The sequence below is a fragment of the Pelodiscus sinensis genome, chromosome 2 (genome assembly GCF_052426305.1).
Source record: "Pelodiscus sinensis isolate ZL-2025 chromosome 2, ASM5242630v1, whole genome shotgun sequence".
Taxonomy (NCBI): Eukaryota; Metazoa; Chordata; order Testudines; family Trionychidae; genus Pelodiscus; species Pelodiscus sinensis.
This window is the reverse complement of record NC_143053.1, coordinates 230,735,486-230,753,278: the sequence shown is the minus strand read 5'-3', so window position 1 is coordinate 230,753,278 and position 17,793 is coordinate 230,735,486. Positions and strand designations below refer to the sequence as shown.

General features: G+C 43.8%; 1 protein-coding gene across 1 annotated transcript in view; it reads right to left on the bottom strand.

The window, feature by feature from the left end:
- The window catches only part of MTPAP (mitochondrial poly(A) polymerase), a 31,881-nt gene extending 20,095 nt beyond the window's left edge, over window positions 1-11,786 (bottom strand). Inside the window, exons 1-4 of the mRNA XM_075922589.2 lie at window positions 11,553-11,786; window positions 6,914-7,086; window positions 6,044-6,277; window positions 3,574-3,798 (exon numbers count right to left, since the gene is read on the bottom strand). Of these exons, the coding sequence (XP_075778704.2) occupies window positions 3,574-3,798; window positions 6,044-6,277; window positions 6,914-7,086; window positions 11,553-11,670 (750 nt within the window). The 5' untranslated portion in view covers window positions 11,671-11,786. The remainder of the gene's footprint in view (window positions 1-3,573; window positions 3,799-6,043; window positions 6,278-6,913; window positions 7,087-11,552) is intronic.
- Window positions 11,787-17,793: the final 6,007 nt, after the last annotated feature.

Genomic DNA, 17,793 nt, shown 5'->3' with positions numbered 1-17,793 from the left:
GGAAGGAGGGAGTTATCGGGTTCTTGCGGAACCCTTACTTTCACTTTGGAACCTCAGGGTGCCGCAGAGCACTATTTGGGAAACACTGGTCTATCCTCTTGGCTAACAAGAAGTAATATAAATTTTAATGTAAAGGCTAACCCAATTTTTCTTTAGAAAAATATGTACAAATGCAAAACCAGATTCAAAATGATTATTTAAATCAACATTTCCAGCTTGCTGATCTACCTCAAATCCACCCTATTAAACTGATTTAATAAATAAAAATCCAAAGTAAGACATCTCAGTCCTGCTCATATCCGAGGTAATGGCAGAGACAGATTTCAATAGGAGGTTCACCTATGGACCACTGTTCTTTGGTTTCGCTCAACTGACTTAACAAAATATTTAGAGGGACTACACATACATATTGCCAACATTCTAGTATATGCATTGCATTCATTTTTAATTACAGATGTCGCCTCAATTTGTTCTAATGAAGTTAGTTGGAGCAATAAAGTAAGTTATACAATGCCTGTACCAGAAATACTTCCACAAATGCCACCAGTAAATGCCAAGAGTTAGGAAAAACAACTACTCATTCAAATTCCTCCACATAGCAGTGGAATACAGTAGCATATGTAGGAGTTGTGTCAAAGTGGAGAGCAGAAGTGAGGGATCATTAGCAGTGTCCCCTCTAATTTTTTCCATCTATGTGCAGAATAAATTTTGTTATGTATATTGAGGTTTGTGTGGATGTGCACCACCAATAGAAACACATGCTACTGGCTATGGGCACTCTGCTTATCAGCTGGGTGTCATTTGAATCTCTCCAGGAGCTGCCCAAGCACTCCTGTTTAGAGGAAACACCGGTCATTGGACAAATTGTGGCCAGGTCTACGCTAGAAAGTTAGGCTGACCTAGTTATGTCACTCAAATATGAAAAATTTGCACCCCTGTGTAACAGTTAAGCCAACCACAACTCTAGGTTGACAGAAGAATTCTACCATTGATCCAGCTACTACCTGTCTTGGGGAGATGGATTATCTACAGCAACAGGAGAACCTTCCTTTGCTGTGGTTAGTGTCTACACTGAAGTAGTACAGTGGCCCTGCTATAGCAATGTAAATGTAAATATAGATCTAGTCTTATAGTCAAAATGTGGCATCCTAGAAATATAGGACATGCATGGAAAATTCAACAATTGTATATTAAGTTTTAAATCCTGCATACTCCAAATTCTCAGGAAAAAATCCTGTGTGTCTTATTTAAAGTATGCCAACTTGCAAGCAAATTGGTTACTTCACTCAGCAAGTTGGGTGGGGAGGGTATACTTCTATTTTAAGCCCTAAGGGTTTGTCTTGGTGCTTGTTAATTTGACATCTGAATGCCTCACTATTAACTATGGAGTACAGTTGATATACAGCAGAGTGAACATCACTGGCAACACTATAGTTTGCTTGATACCGTTGTAAAGAACAGAATTGCCAGACACGCAGATGAACATAATTTGATGGGGGGGAAAATCAACATGGTTTCTGTAAAGGGAAATCATTCCTCAGTCTACTAGAATGCTTTGAGGAGGTCAACAAACATGTGGACAAGGGGATCCAGTGGATACAGTGTACTTAGATTTTCAGAAAGCCTTGACAAGGCTCACAAAAGACTCTTAAGCAAGTAAGCTGTCATTGGATTAGAGGGAAGGTCCTTTCATGGACAGATAACTGTTTAAAAGATAGGAAACAAAAGGCAAGAGTAAATGGTGGGTTTTCAGAATGGAGAGAGGTAACTAGTGGTGTCTCCCAGGAGTCTGTACTGGGACCAATCCTACTCAACATATTCATAAATTATCTGGAGAATGGGGTAAACACTGAGATGGCAAAATATGCAGATGATACTCAGCTGCTCAAGACAGTTAAGTCCAAAGCAGATTGTGAAGAGCTTCAAAAGGATCTCTCAAAAACAGGTCACTAGGCAACAACATGGCAGACGAATATTAATGTTGATAAATGCAAAGTAATGCATATTGGAAAACAATCCCAACTCTATATCTAGGTATAAAAGTGATGGGGACTAAATTAGCTATTACAATTCAAGAGAGAGATCTTAAGAGTCACTGCACATAGTTATCTGAAAACATCCACTCAATGTGCTCGCAGCAGCCAAAAAAGCCAAACAATGTTAGGAATCATTTTGAAAGGGATAGAATAAGACAGAGAACATTTTATTGCCTCTGTATAAATCCATGGAATGCCTACATAGTGAATATTGTGTGCAGATGCAGTCCCTTCATCTCAAAAAAGAAATCTTGGCATTAGAAAAAGGTCAGAAAAGGTAAACAAAAATGATTAGGGGTTTGGAATGACTGTCATAAGAGGAGACATTAAAAATATATAGAAAAAAAACTTTAAACAATCTTTCTAAAAACGTACCAAAAGATTATTTAAAAAAAATTAAGTGTTCAGCTAATTTAGAAGAAAGATTGGATGGCTAGCACCATTCACCAAATGAAATTAATAGGTAGCAGGTTTAAAACAAACAAAAGGAAGAATTTCTTCACACAATGCACAGTCAACCTGTGGAACTCTTTGCCAGAGGACACTGTGAAGACCAGGACTTCAACAGGTTTTCAGAAAAAGAACTAGATAAATACATGGAGGATAGGTCTATCGGTAGCTATTATGGTGTCCCTAGCTTCTGTCAGAAGCTGGGAATGGGCAACAGGGGATCGATCACCTGTTCTATTTATTCCCTCTGGGGCACCTGTCATTGGCCACAGTCAGAAGCAGGGATGTAAAATTTTGATTAATTAGCTAATTGAATAGTCGATGCAATTTGCATCGACTATTCGATTAGTTGATAAGGGCACCTCTGCCTTTGAAGTGTTGCCACACTTCCCCAGAGCTGTTGCTACACTTCAGTGTGAAAGCAATGGGGCCAGCAGGAGCCTCAAGCAGTCCCCCAGTATCCCTGTGCCGTTTCAAAGTGGCAGCACTGCCTGGGGTTAGCAGGAGAGTCCCCAACTGACCCCGGGCTCCACACGGCACTGCCACTTTGAACCGTTGTGTGCAGTCCGGGGCTAGCTGGGGACCCAGGCTGCACACGGCAATTCAAAGTGGCAGCGCCGCGTGGAGCTCAGCATTAGCTCAGGAACTTTGAAGCATTCCCTTGTCTCCTCCCCCCTTACTGCCTCTTTTTTTTTAATAGAGGCAGCAAGGGGGAAGAGGAGTGACTAGTAGTGTGTCAACTATACGATAAGCATTTGCTTATCGGACAGTTGACTAGTCAACTAGTCATTAACATCCCTAGTCAGAAGACAGGATACTGAGGTAGATGGACCTTTGGTCTGATCCAATGTAGTCTCTCTTATGCTTCTTGCCATGATGAGAAAAACCACTGTTTATTCTTACTCTGTTTCCACATTACAGATCTCAAGCTCTGTACTTCCAAAACAATTAAAAGTCTCTCAAGAGTTTGTGTCTGAAATCTTTTGAAAACTTCGGAATAGCATTTCCACTGCTTTACTTATATCCACTATGTGGTTAAATCTGCGAAATAATTGCTACAAGTTAAAGACATGCAGTTTATCCTTACCGCTCGTGTAGAGTTCTGCCCAATTTCATCCAAGTCCAAAAACATGTCTAAATCGCATCCTAATTTGCCAAAGGTGTTCACTGATGAGCCAAATGGCTTCACTGTGCTCTCTGGAAAATATGCACAAGCAATATCTTGAATCAGAGAACAGACTAGAAATCGGAGCTTGATGTTCTCCTCTGTTAGCTGATACTCATCCATTAGGGTATATAACTGATTGCTTACCTATTTAAGAAAAACAAAACAAACAAACATCAAAATATATGAGTTCCATTTTCTTATTTGTGTTTGCTTAGCTCCCAGTGTTTCTGGCCTAATTTAATATCCCCTCAGAGGCTATTTCTTCAACTCCTTAAAATGAATGCCAGTGATTTGTCACATATGCTCTTCTAGACGTCAACAAAATAAGATGCTCTAGAGATTTGGACACCAGTTCCTTCATTTCAGAAACCATTGTCAACACAGCTATAGAAATTGAGGATTCTTCCTTATGGAGCAGCAAAATAAAATACAAAGGCAAAAGAAGACAATAGACTCAAATGAAAACATTAATACTATTGGCCAGGATATCCAGCATTTTGATTCTCTCAGAGAGATCAAAGTATTCACCATAAATGTTACAAATGCCTCCTGGTTTCCCTAATTTCCAGGCTATTCAACCTACCACTGGGGGGTTGATCTAGTAGTTCTAGCCCACAGTACCTCTCCTACACAGCTACAATTTGGTAATGGCTTAAAAAAAAGTCTTTTAGTTTTGAAGAAGAGATGGGATGCGCCCCTCACCTCCACAGATCCCTTCATCCTATCAAGCCATCCAATCCATTACTGGTGCAATTTCCTACTGGAGTAGAGTGCCCCCACTTCTGTTCAGTCATCTGCAGTGGGTGCCATTATCTCTGAAAGGTATCCCAAATATTATTGCACTGACAGCAGTAGTGCATCAAAGAAGGTGCTTTGACAATCTGTACAGAGTTCTGGAGTATATATGACATTCACAGGTAAATAAAAGGAGAGCAAAGAAAGGTAGAGGGGATACATTCCTCAGCTGGAGAACACCACTGGTAGTATTCCATAATACTCTCAGACATGAACATTGCACGTGATATCCTACTTAGCTTATGTTTCAGAGGTGTAGCTGTGTTAATCTGTAGCTGAAAAAACTTAAAACAGAACAAATAGTCCTGCAGCCCTTAGAAAATAACAAAAAATGCAGATGGTATCATGCTACTATCTGCATTTTTTGTTAGTCTCTAATGTGCTGCAGGACTATTTTCTGTTTAAGTTTTTACTTGGCTTATGGTTAAGACTTTCCTCTCTGCATCTCTCTGAGCATACTCTCTGCTCACTACCATTCAAGAACCTAATCACTATACATGAATCAAAGTATGCCGCCATTAGGTAAGATTACAATATTAGTTGCAGCATTGTATATCCAAAGTAACCCAGTACAAGTGAATGGTGTTAGGCTGGATTTACACTCTTACACCAGTATAAATCCAAATTAACTCCATTGGGCTGCATGCATTCCTGGGATAGGATGGTACAAAATGCTTAATCAGGAATTCTGCAGCTACTAGAGTAGGAACATTTCCCCTCTCAACAATTTTCCTCTGTGGTGTCTAACAGTCATTCTTGACTTGATCAGTACATATATGTATTTTAGGTTTTTTAATGAATATAAGAGGTATATTTTACTTATAGCCTGGGAACCTGGTCCCAAATTATAACACTCCAAGAGCTCTTACTCCTATTAACTTCAACAAAAGCTTTATTTAGAGTAATAAATAGAGAACAAAGAAACTAGCTCTGGACTGAAGACTAAAAAAAAGTATTAATGTACCATAAGATTTCTGAAAATAATTTTTTTCTAAAAAATGCAGTGAAATTGCACAAGCCTCCTATGTTTCTGTCTTAAGCAGATATATGTGATTACTCAGAGATTTCACTTCAAGGCATTAGCTCTACTCTCTCAGCAGCTAACTTAACATATACCTCCCTCTCAAACCTTTCATCTCTTTCCACCCATGTTTTCTCAATTACTTTTAAAGAAATATCAAGTCTTTGTTGTTTTTGTTGATGGATTCAGATATAGATTCGAAAATCTCAAACCTCAAACGAAGCCATGGGAATAGTGGGTAAAAAAATTAGTTTGCTGAAGAGTCAACTTTTTAACACAACTTAGTTGTTAACTAAAATGATTTGCAAGACTGAAGAGAAGCAGACCATCTCATTCAAAGGTGGCTTTCATACAAAGTAATGGTCATGGCAATTAAAGTAACCACTAAACATATTTCTTTCAATTTATGAAATGCATTTATCAAAGGCAATCCTCTGATAGCACAGATAAATATTTCTAAACAGTAGAATAAACCTGTAAAATCCTACAAGAATCTTTAGATAATTACACATTTCCTTATTCAAAACTTTTTAAAAAAAAGTAATCATAAGAGATCTACAGCCATAGACTTACGCTGTCAGCACTACAAAGCTTCTGAATAAGCTCACTGACTAGAATGGTGGCTTGCTTATGACAGTGAACTGGTGCCTGATCAGCAGCTTGAGTTGATAGGTTTTTCAATGTTAAAGTAAAAACTCTAGATTTAAATGGAACAGCACATTCCTCTTCAATGCCTGGCATTCGGGTAACATCCTGTAGTGAAGTTATGCTGTCTTTTTCAGAAAATTCTACCACAGCATAGGTACCCTAAAAGCATTAAAAAGCAAGAATATCTGGTAAATGAGAGGTACAAGTTATAAATAATTACACTGATATTACTGTTGCAACAGTCTTCAAAACTGTCAGGATACAATACAATTTTTAGTGTATGCATTTCACACTAATTCACACCTCATTATCTTTATACTCTTTCACAAGCTGTCAAAAAGAGAATGAAAGATGTATACTACCATTTGGCACAATGAACACATTTCTGCATTAGAAAGTAATCAAATTAATGAAAATACTTATTTCCACTACTGCTAGATTTGGGAAGTGAATGGAGTGCAAATGAGTATGTTCTGCTGTTAGAGAAGCAGACTAAGAGGTATGAAAGTTATTGATAGAGCTTTAGCTCAAAAACTTATCTGCAACTCATTTTTGGTGTCACTATTCAAACTAAAAGAAACACATCTTGACTTAAAAATATAGAAGTTTAAATAAAAATCCTTGAGTTCTTATCTTGTAAAATTTAACAAACATGAAAAAAAAGATGCACAAGTAATTTGTCCAAGAAACATGCCCAACAAAAACAAATCTCTTGGAACCCAGACACTAACATTTTGTTCTGCCTAAATTCAGTTTATAGTAAAAAATTGTATTGATAACACACCAAGTACATACATAGCTTTCATAAAAGTAGTGACTGTTAATTTTTCCATGATGGGACAAATACTTCAGAAATTTTCTCTCATCTATCTTGGCTGGGCAGTTAATTAAAACAGTCCGCTGTGCTTGCTCTAGCCTTTCCGCTTGCACCTCAGGAAATGTTTTCTTTTGGGTACTGACTTTAGAATCTGTGAGAAAGGGAAGAAAAAAATCAGCATATAAATGTAGGTTTTATACAGATTTTGGTAGCTTGATGTTAAGGAACCTACAGAACACAATCTTAATGAACAAAGCTGGTAATGTGCAATCCCCCAAAAGAGAGTTTCTCCCCCTTGCAACCAATTTCTCTTCACTTCTCTACTGGTTCACTCAGCGGTCAGTAACCTAGGACATGTGGTCCATCAGGGTAATCCACTGATGGACTGCCATTTTGTTTATGTTAACTATCTACAGATGTGGTCCCCCGTAGTGCCCAGTGGATGCAGTTTGTTGTTCCCACCATTTCCTGCAACACTCATTGGCTGGGAATGGCAAACTATGGCCACTGGAAGCTGCAGAGCACTGTGTCTGCAGACGGTTAAACAAAGTGTCTGTTGGCCCATCAGCTGACTACCCTGATGGACCAAGTCCCAAAGACTGCAGATCTTTGGTTTTACTTGTTCACCTGTAGTTTTTCCTTCTCCCATGTGTGCAATCCCAAGAAGTTTAAACTGGTGCTCTTTTCAGCATTCAATATTTTCCCACTAGCACTGACAAGAGCGACAGTGAAACTGGGAACAAACCCACACCCACAAAACAAACAAAAACCAGAGGAGTGCTATTTAAAAGCAAAAGTGCAATTCTTCCACAATTTTACTAAAATCAAAAAAGGGGAAAAACCAACTAATAGTGTATTCATTCCCATGCCTGTTACGCTGACATTAATGACTAGCTTTCTATTTCTGATGTAAAACACATCAATTTAAACTGAAACAGACAAAGCATATTACATTGAAAGCAACAGTAATACAAAATGCACATCAGGTAATGACACATTCTACATTATTTCTTGATATAGAACTCTAAACAGTATACCCAACGGAATTGGGTTTGGAAACCCATGCCAAGTCTCCCTTAATACTGTGCATTACATCTTAATGCAGTTGTTGTATCTCACTGTCTCTGATGCACCGAAAGTACTTCCCTCCTCTCTGTTTTTCCCTTTTGTCTTGTTCTTTCAGTTTTGCTTTCTGCTTTTCATTGTTCCCTTCTCCCCGTAGATTTTCTTTCATTTCGCAACTACTTTATGCTTATTTTCCCCCCTCCCACTTTTTTATCTGTTACAGGTTCTGTCACCCTAGTCCAAAAGCTGACACTAGAGAATGCTGCTCCTTGCATTGCAGGCAACTGTGCTCTTTAGTATCACTTGAGGCAGAGCTGGTGGCAGAGAAAACAGAAATAAAGAGGATGGGTTGCTGCCATTATCTATAGCATTGCAGCTGCATTTCTGAACAAATTATTGGGTTTACATAGTAGCAAAGTTGTACTGAACTTCAACGGTAACCATTCATATATGTTGTGCAAACACGTGACAAATGTGAACACTGTCCATTCTGAGAGATGCTGGGCTAATGTGATTCCGAGTAGAGAGTTTTGTTAGCTTATTTTTAACATCTAAAATAATCTCTTGAGAATCCCACTGATTTTGTAAATTCAGGTTTCAATGGTTCCTGAGCTATTTTCTATAAAGAATCTTACTGATTTTTTTTCAGGCTTTTGTACTGAACTTTAACCCCCACCTCTCAAGTTCAACTATTATTTCTTAATGAGGAAAAAAAGTTTATTTCGAAAAAAAAGTGTATTTCAATTTTTAAAATGTCATTTCTTAATACAGGTTAAACCTCTCTAATTCAGCACCCTTGGGATCTATTCCGTGCTGGACCAGGAGAGGTCAATATTGTCTAGCAGCATTACCAACACTTCCACAGATTATTGGGATCTTAGAAGCCATTTAGGGGTAAATTAAGAGTTAAATAACAGCACTGACCACTGAAAGCCAGAACTAGTGGCTGTAAACAAACTTTATGGGACCATGTGAAACTTGACCACACCTATAAGTGGATACCTGGCTAACAAAAATGATGCTGGACCACAGATGTTGCCAAACTAGAGTGTGCTGAATAAGAGAGGTTCAACCTGTATGAATGACCATTAAAGGGAAAAAAACAAGATAAAACATCTTAAAATGGGGTCCTTCTAGTTTGCAAGGATTAGATTTAGATATTTTAACTTACATGGTATGCAAGACAAAACCTATTAAAATATAAGCAGATACAGTTTAAATATTTAGACGTTGACTGAAACAGAGCACTGACATTTCCAACAAGTACAGTAACACAAATGATAATGCACAGCCTTTAAAATGCAGCAAAAGAGGTTTAAATTGGACATCAGGGATATGAAAGATTAACCGGTTAAGCTGAGAGGCATGGAGCAGCTCCGCACCCACTGCAAGCAGGGGGCTGCTCCAGCCCAGCTTGGTTCACCAAGCTGAGGGTGGGATTTGTTCCAGTCTGACGGGAAGGAGCAGCTCCCCATGTATGGCTCAGTGCGGTGAGCTCAGCCCAACCAGCCCCCAGCAGGCTTGGCCCAGCTTGCCCACACCAGCATGCACCACAGCAGGGCCAGCTAGATCCTGGTTAAACATAACTGGTTACCCAGGATTTTACATTCCTATAAAGTATGGTCTACACATGGTGCCTGGTCTGCCATGAGTATATAGGAGACTAGAGTTGAGGTTCCTCCCAGTCCTATTATTAGTTGAATGATCTTCAGAACTAGACACTTAGTCCTGCATCTTCACTAGACACATTATCTCCCTCCTCTTTTGACAGAAAAGGGATGGTTATTCTCCCTTGATGTTAATGATTCAGATTAAGATACAGGCAGTCCCCGGGTTACGTACAAGATAGGGACTGTAGGTTTGTTCTTAAGTTGAATCTGTATGTAAGTCGGAACTGGCGTCCAGATTCAGCCGTTGCTGAAACTGACCGCCAGTTCTTACTTACATACAGATTCAATTTAAGAACCCCAAGTGTCCCCAAGTCAGCTGCTGCTGAAACTGATCAGCGGCTGATTCCAGGAAGCCTGGGACAGAGCAACTCTGCCTCGGGCTTCCTGTAGTGAGCGCTGGTCAGTTTCAGCAGCGGCTGACTTGGGGACGCCTGGGGCAGAGCAGCTGGGGTGCTGCTGGGTTGCTCCAGTAGCACCGCTCCTCGGCGCTACTGGACCAACCCAGCAGCACCCCAGCAGCTCTGCCCCAGGCGTCCTGATTCAGCCGCTGCTGAAACTGACCAGCAGCGGCTGAATCAGGATGCCTGGGGCAGAGCAGCTGGGGTGCTGCCGGGTTGGTCCAGTAGTGCCCAGAGTGGCGCTGCAGGACCAACTGGCAGCGCCCCAGCTGCTCTGCCCCAGGGTCCACAACAAAAGCCTGGTCTGCTGGGGGGGGGGGGGGGAGGGACACACTAGCTGCGCCCTCCCTCCCCCCAACAGACCAGGGACACGGGGAGCAAAGCCGCAGCGGGGTGCCACGCCTCTGAGGCTTTGCTCTGCAAAGCCTCAGAGGCGCGGGACCCCGCCGCGGCTGCGGCTTCGCTCCCGGTGCCCCTGGTCTGCTGGAGACGGTCTCCAGCAGACCAGGGGCACCGGGAGCAGCTTTTCTCACCCCGGAGGTCGAGGTGGCGGATCGCTGCCTGCGAGCTCCGGGGCAAGAAAGCCCTGTTCGTAAGTGCGGATCCGACATAAGTCGGATCCGCGTAAGTCGGGGACTGCCTGTACTGGTATATGGCAGACAGTTACAACTTTGCCACATTGAAACACAGCAATGCTCAGAATGCAGTCCATTTACTGAAAATAAAGCATAAAACTTATAACAATGAGAATAACTAACCACTGGAACTATTTGCCTCATGGAAATATTTTAATTGAGATTAGATTTTTTTTTTAAACAATATGCCCTAGAAGATAGTTGGAGACAGTTATTCAGTTTGTGCTAAGAAGACTAAAGAAGTGCAACGGCCTCTTGGGCCTTTGAAACTATGAGTTCTGCAACTGATCTCATTTCACAGGGCAGTGTAGCCCTCATCTGTATGCTCCTCAGTCTGAAGGAAAAGCTGCTGATGTGGGAGGTCTAGGATGAACATTAAAAAAAAAAACCTACTCCGTTAGGAGGGTGGGGAAGCAATGGAAAGGATTCCCTAGGAAGGTCGTGCAATAGCCATACTTAGAGGTTTTTACGGCCGGGTGGGGTTGGTCCTGCTTTGAGTAGAAACCCAAATCTACTGTGATTCTGGATCCTGTAGCGTCTGCTGGCCACCTGCTCCTGCTGCCACCTCGCAGTGAGGCAGCCCGGTTCGTGCCCAGGCTGCCAATGCAGCCCCGCTGCCCCCCAACTGCCCGCTCCTGGCAGATGACGAGACCGGCCGTTGCGCGCATGGCGGACGCACCCGCTCCCAGCCCGCTGCGCTCCACCCGCCGAGCTGCCAGGGCCCTACAGCCGCGGCCACAGAGGGCAGGGCCTGTGGGTCCTGCTCCCCGTGCCCAGCAGCACCCGATACCGGAGCTGCCCTGGGCGCCCGCCTCAGCCAGGCCTGCCCCGCCGCGGGCGCCGCCTCACCTGCCTCCTCGCGGCCAGCGGCGCTCTGCGCGGCGGCCCCTGTGGAGCTGAGCCGGGCCTGGCCGGTCCCGGGGAGGCGCGGCCGGCACCGCAGCAACAGCCCCACGCGGCACGCCATAGCCGGAACCGGGAGGCGGGCGGGCGGGCCGCTGTGCGCAGGCGCGAACTCGCGCGCTGTACGGAACGGCACCAGAGTCAAATCTAGTTCCGCTCGCCTGCCGCCGTCCTGCTGGTGCGCCTTGCTGCGAGGGCTGCTGGACCAGGCTCCTGCCGAGTGTTACCCACGTGCTGCTCCTGCGGGGCAGCGGCCGGGCAGCCTCGTGCGACCGTGTGCAGGGCGTCTCCCTCCGTGCACATAAAAGCACAGGCGGGCGGGGAGGCAGGGAAAAGGCACGTGCAAGAGTTTGGGGAAGCAGCCAGGCTGGGGGCAGGCGCTGGCAGGACTCTCCTATTTTGAGAGAACTGATTAGTCGATAAGGTGAAACAAAATACTCGACAGTCCATATTCTTTCCAGAGATGTCCTTAAGTACACCTTGGTAAAGCGTGACATTGATACTGACACCTGGGGGGAGGAATCCGGTAATCTGGAGGACCACCATCAAGAACAGTGCCCGACACTTTGAGATCAAGTGGTTTCCATGAAGAAGATTAGAGAGCCCGAGGTAAGGAGTGTGCCTGGGCCTGCACCGGCACTGCTGGTGTCTTCAATGGAGATAAAGACCTCATGTGCAGCCACTGCCAGAGAGTGTTCCTTGCCAGAATTAGCCTAAATTCTCGTCTTCGCACTCATCAGTTATCTGTCCAAGGGGAAATCTTACTTGATTAGAGGAATCCCAGAGAGAGACATGTACACATACTGAAACAAAACAGTTATTCCTTTCCCTAGATTACATGTTTTAGAGTAGCAGTGGGCAATAACCTGTCTGTGGGCCTATGATGTATAGGAGTGCTGGCGAGCACCCCGTGACTAAGGGGTTAAACTCAGGTGGCTATCAAGGGTGTTGGCAGGGGGCCAAATGATCCAATGGGGATACAGTGCTGATATCTGCATTGGATATAGATACCTGGTCTGCTCTTCCTTTGTGGGGATTCTAAATAAGGGCTAGAGAGAGTAGATGCAGAGACCAGAATTACCATTCCTATAAGAAATATTGAATATGGGAGTAAACTGAACCCGGAAATACGGATCAGCATAGATCACAAGTAGAGGAAAAAGTGCATCTAGTCATGATCGGGGTATTTTTTATTTACTTTGGTTGGTTGTTTTGAACTTCTCTGTGGGTATGTCTACACTTGCCCCCTAGTTCGAGCTAGGGATGCAAATGTTGCTGACCGAAATTGCTAATGAAGCAAGGATTTAAATATCCCGCGCTTCATTAGCATGATCTCGCCGGCACATTACTCCACTCAACAGCTGATTTGAATCAGGAAGCGCACTCCTAGACACGTTAGTTCGAACCAAGGGGTTTGGTTCGAACTAACGTGTCTAAGAGTATATTTTCCAAACCTGAAAAAGAGCTCTGTGTAGCTTGAAAACTTGTCTCTCTCACCAGCTCAGATTGGTCCAATACAATTTATACAAGACAGTACCTCAGCCAACTTGTTTCTGTGAGATAACAGCAAGTCATACTTCCCCTTCTTACCAAGGCTTATGAAAGTCCCTCAGCTACTAGCATGGGGATAGACATGGTTCTTCAGAGCACAACGGGTTTAAAGCTGGAGAATAGCTTCTGAATGTGGCTTCAAATACAGGCAGATTTGCAATTAGCAATTTGAACTGATTAATCAGTTCATTATGCAGGGGAGTTGCAAGGGGTGCGAGTGCATACCTCTATGGTCCCCCAAGCAAGCATGCTCCGGCCAGCTGGGGAAAGGCAACAGCAGTATGCTGCCCGAGCCCTCACTCCCCCATGCTCCGACTGGCTGGAGGAAGGCTGGGACTGATTTTTCCCCCCTGGAGGAGGGGAAATCAGCCCCAGCCTTCACTGAGCTGGCTTGAGCATGGGGGAGGGAGGCTCAGGTAGCACACCAGTCCTGCCTTCCCCTGGCTGGCTGGAGCACATTTACTTGGGGGACCATGGAGGTACACTTGCACCCTTGTGGTCCACGTTTACAGAAAAATCACCTCCCTACAGAAATTCCTGTGTTAGGGATGTTAAGTTGCGTTTAATCAGCTAATTGAGTAGTGGATGGAATTTCCATTGACTACTCAATTATTCGATAAGGGGGGAAACTGTAGGAGCTAACCTGCTGAACCTCTGCTTTTTAATGTATTAAGAGCCGACAGCTGATTCCCCGCTCATGCTTGGTCCTCCGTGCTGTGCCTCTGCTTTCTAAATGTATTAAGAGCCTGGGGCTCTAAATACATTTAAAAAAGCAGAGGTGCAGTATCTGGGATCAGGCACGAGCTGGGACAGCTGACTCTCCTGTCTCCCCTCCACAGCGGAAACAGTGCTTTTAAGCTGGTTAGTGTGATAGAGGCAGTGGAGCAGGGGAAGCACATGCTTATCAGGTAGTCGCTTACATCCCTATCCTGTGTATGGACCTTATGAATGATGTAGAAAAGTTGAATAAGGAAGTATTATTTACTCCCTCAACTAACACAAGAACTGGGAGTCAATCAATGAAATGAATAGGCAGCATATTTAAAACAAAAGAAAGCCCCTTTTGCTCAAGGGGCTTTTGCGCAAGAAGGAGCAGTCCACACTGCTCCTTCTTGCGCAAACAACCCCTTTTGTGCAAGAGCCGTTCTGCCTGAAAATAAGCGGAAAAGCCCCTTACGCAAAAGCCCTTTGCACAAAATGGTAGCTTATTAAGTTTGCAAATGAGGTGTGGCAATATTCACTGCCGTGCCTCATTTGCATATGTTCTTGCACAAGAGAGCGCAATGTAGACGTAGCCTAACAGAGTTAAAAAAAGAACGAAATAAGTTAATGGAGAATAGATTCCTCAATGGCTGCTAGCCAGTATGGGAAGAGATCCAACACCATATTCTGAATGTTGGAAAAGCTGAAAATGGGCTGGAAATGGGCAATGGAATGAATCTCTCAATAATTACCTATTGTGTTCATTTCTTCTGAAGCACCTGGCATTTGCTACTGTCAGAAGACAGGATACTGGGCTAGATGGACCTTTTGTATGACCCAGTATTGCCATTCTGATGTTCTTATGTAGAACCTAGATGTATCTGCCCCTGCTGCAACCCACTAGACCCCACTTCCTTCCCAGAGCCAAGATAAAACTCAGGAGTTCTGAGAGACTCTATCACTCTCTTTCCGCAGCTAGTAAGAATATCTATTAAAATGTTAAACCTAATACAATTTTAAATCCAACAGTGTACTTTACATTACTTGCCACAAGATGTCAGAGCACATTATTATTATTAGAGCTGAGTGGATTGAATATTTGTCCTTTTCTATAGAAATTAGATTCAGGGCTCTTGTCAGCTAACTGCTAAATTATCTGAAAGAAAACTAGAATTTCAAAGTGCCTAAAATGCTCCTGGAATCATGGTTAAAGTTGCACCTCCCCAAAATCTGAAATGGCACCCCGATTGGTGTGAATAATTATTTTGTAATCTTAACCTTGGTTTTAGGACAGAGGACAAAGGAGAGATCTTTTTAAACATTATTTCTAGAATTGTACTTACATGTGACAGGAACATTTCAATTTACTCCACCTGTACGTAACAATAGTGTGTTCTTCCTCAGGAAGCCTATGACACATTCCTCATAAATTCACTGGGGTGATTAAGACCAAAACTCCTCCTCTTCTTCCTGTGAGGCTGGTCCAAGAGAAAAATGATCTAATTAAAAATAATTGTGGGTGTAAGAAAACTAACAACCTTAGGAGGTTCCTGAATAATAGCGAAGGTCCAGCTGCATGATAGCAGCTACATAACCTGACACTAAAACTGTGTTACTCAAACTCATCCTCCAAAGTTCATCTCTGTGAAACTCCACCCTTTTCTGTACTTCAGCTCCCACTTCTTAGAGCAGAGGCTCTCAACCTTTCTACACTACTATAACCCTTTCAGGAGTCTGCTTTGCCTTGTGCACCTTCACCTCATATAAAATTTACTTGCTTACAAAATCATATGTAAGTATCACAGCACAGTCACTGAAAAATTGTTTACTTTCTCATTTTTACCATACTATAAATCAATTGGAATATAGATATTGTGTAGTATATAGAGCAGTATAAACATGTAATTGTATGAAATTTTAGTTTATACTGACTTCATTAGTGCATTTTATGTAGCCTATTTTAAAACCAGACAAGTATCCAGATGAACTGATGTATCCCCTGGAAGACCTCTACCTTCCCACAATGGTACATGAAACATGGTTGAGAACCACTGATTTAGAGGACACCTCTGTGTTGCAGGAAGTGATTTTGATGCTCACTAGATGGCAGTCTGTAATTCTGAAGGCTGTCTCCTCTAACCAAGGGCTAACTTACTGGAACAGAGGTGTGTTAGGTGGAGCTATCCTGCTTGAGCTGTTGTCTCTTGGATGCATAAAATGGGGTAGAGAGCACGACCCCCCCATATCACCTCTGGGAGGAACTTCCAGACCCATCTTCCTGGGCCAACGCAACCAATCCTGGTGATTCCTTAGGTTCTGGGGCCACACAAGGGTGGGGAGTATGTGCCTTCTCAGTCCTGGCCTGAGAAAACTCAACACTAGTGTCTTCTTGGAGCACCCAAATGCCACAGCAGGGGATGGGGTGTAGGAAATGTTCCAACCTTCAGCTGATCAGAGGTCAGGGAACCTGCTCTTGATGCCTCCCTGCCCTGTGCCCAGCCAGGGGCAACCACACTCTCTTATGTGTGGGAGAGGGCTCTGCCCTTTCATTGTACCCCTCCTCCCCCACTCCCACTTGTTGTTCACATTTGTTAGCAGCCAAGCCCTGGTGGGGAACAGGAGGGAGCTGCTTCTTATGCTGGTTGAAGGTGACTGCTCCAGGTCACTGACTGCAGCATTACCACTGCCTGAGAGCCTGGCTAGGAAGGCAGCAGCGGCTCACCCACTATGTTCCCTGCGCAGATCCCGCTGCCAGGGAAAGGGGTTGAGCAATCTTGAAACATGCCAGGGAGAAGGGAGCTCTGGCTCACTTGGCCCCTATCCTCTGGCAGCCAGGCCCAAGCAGGGAGCGGAGGGGGTGCATGTCTCCCCAGCTGCATTCTTACAGGCAGTCATCCTCTTGTACAAAGTTGTGGCCACTTTTAGGCAGCCTGAGAAGTGGCTGATCCTGCTGCTCATGTAGGAGGCTGCCAGAAATAGGAGCTGAACATATTAGGGTGGTAGACGCAGCAGCAGAAGTACAGAACCCCTTCTTCCTATCCCATGGGCTGAGCAGAAATAAAAAGGTGGCAGTTGATGTAAAGTCTTGCTACATCGTTGCCTATTTTTGGTGAGATATAAAACTACAGTCCTGAATATGTGTAGTGATTCCCCAACTGCGAAGTTATTTACACTGCCTGTCTAAATCCTCCAGCACTTCCAGCTAAAGAGAGTAGTCACTTCCTGCTCTAAGTGTGCCAGTGTCTTGTTGGTAAATGGCACCTCAGCTCTGCCAGTGTGTGGCTGCATGTCAGTGGTCTAGTGTTGCCAGCTCCCATGATATTGTCATAAGTCTAGTGATAATTATTGTTTTCCTGAAAGCCCCACTGCCTTTAGCAGTCAGGAGGATGTGTGATGATTTCAGCCTCCATTCTTCAAGAAAAGGGAAGTTTCTAGCCCTTGTGGCGTTTAAAATGTGACCTTTAGGATGCACCCCAAAGGCTCTAAAAGCAGAAGGCAAATAAAGACTCCCAGCAAATTTATTATTTTACACAGTTTCGTGCTTTTGGGTGTGTCTGATTCATGATGTTTGAACATTTGGGACTGGCCATACTGAATACCTCCCATGGGAGGTGAGGGGGTTGTGAGGCTTCATTAGGAATCGGTATTGAGAGGTTCGGCTGGAGCTCTGGGAGTCAAGAGGCTGGAGGAGCTGCTGGCTTTTGCCATTCAGTCTGAGGCTGTGCAGACCTTCTACTGTGCAGACCCAGGCAGGAGCTCTACGGGCTTATTTGGCCCCATGGACAGGCTGGATCCCCGAAAGTCCCCCCCCCCCCACTCCTCCTTTTTTGTATGACACGGGGAAGGGCATTGCGAAAACTCTTGCTGAGAGCCACTTCTCAGGCTGCCCGGCATCTGGGCGGAGACTTCTGGTAACTGGGTCAGCAAAAGCCAA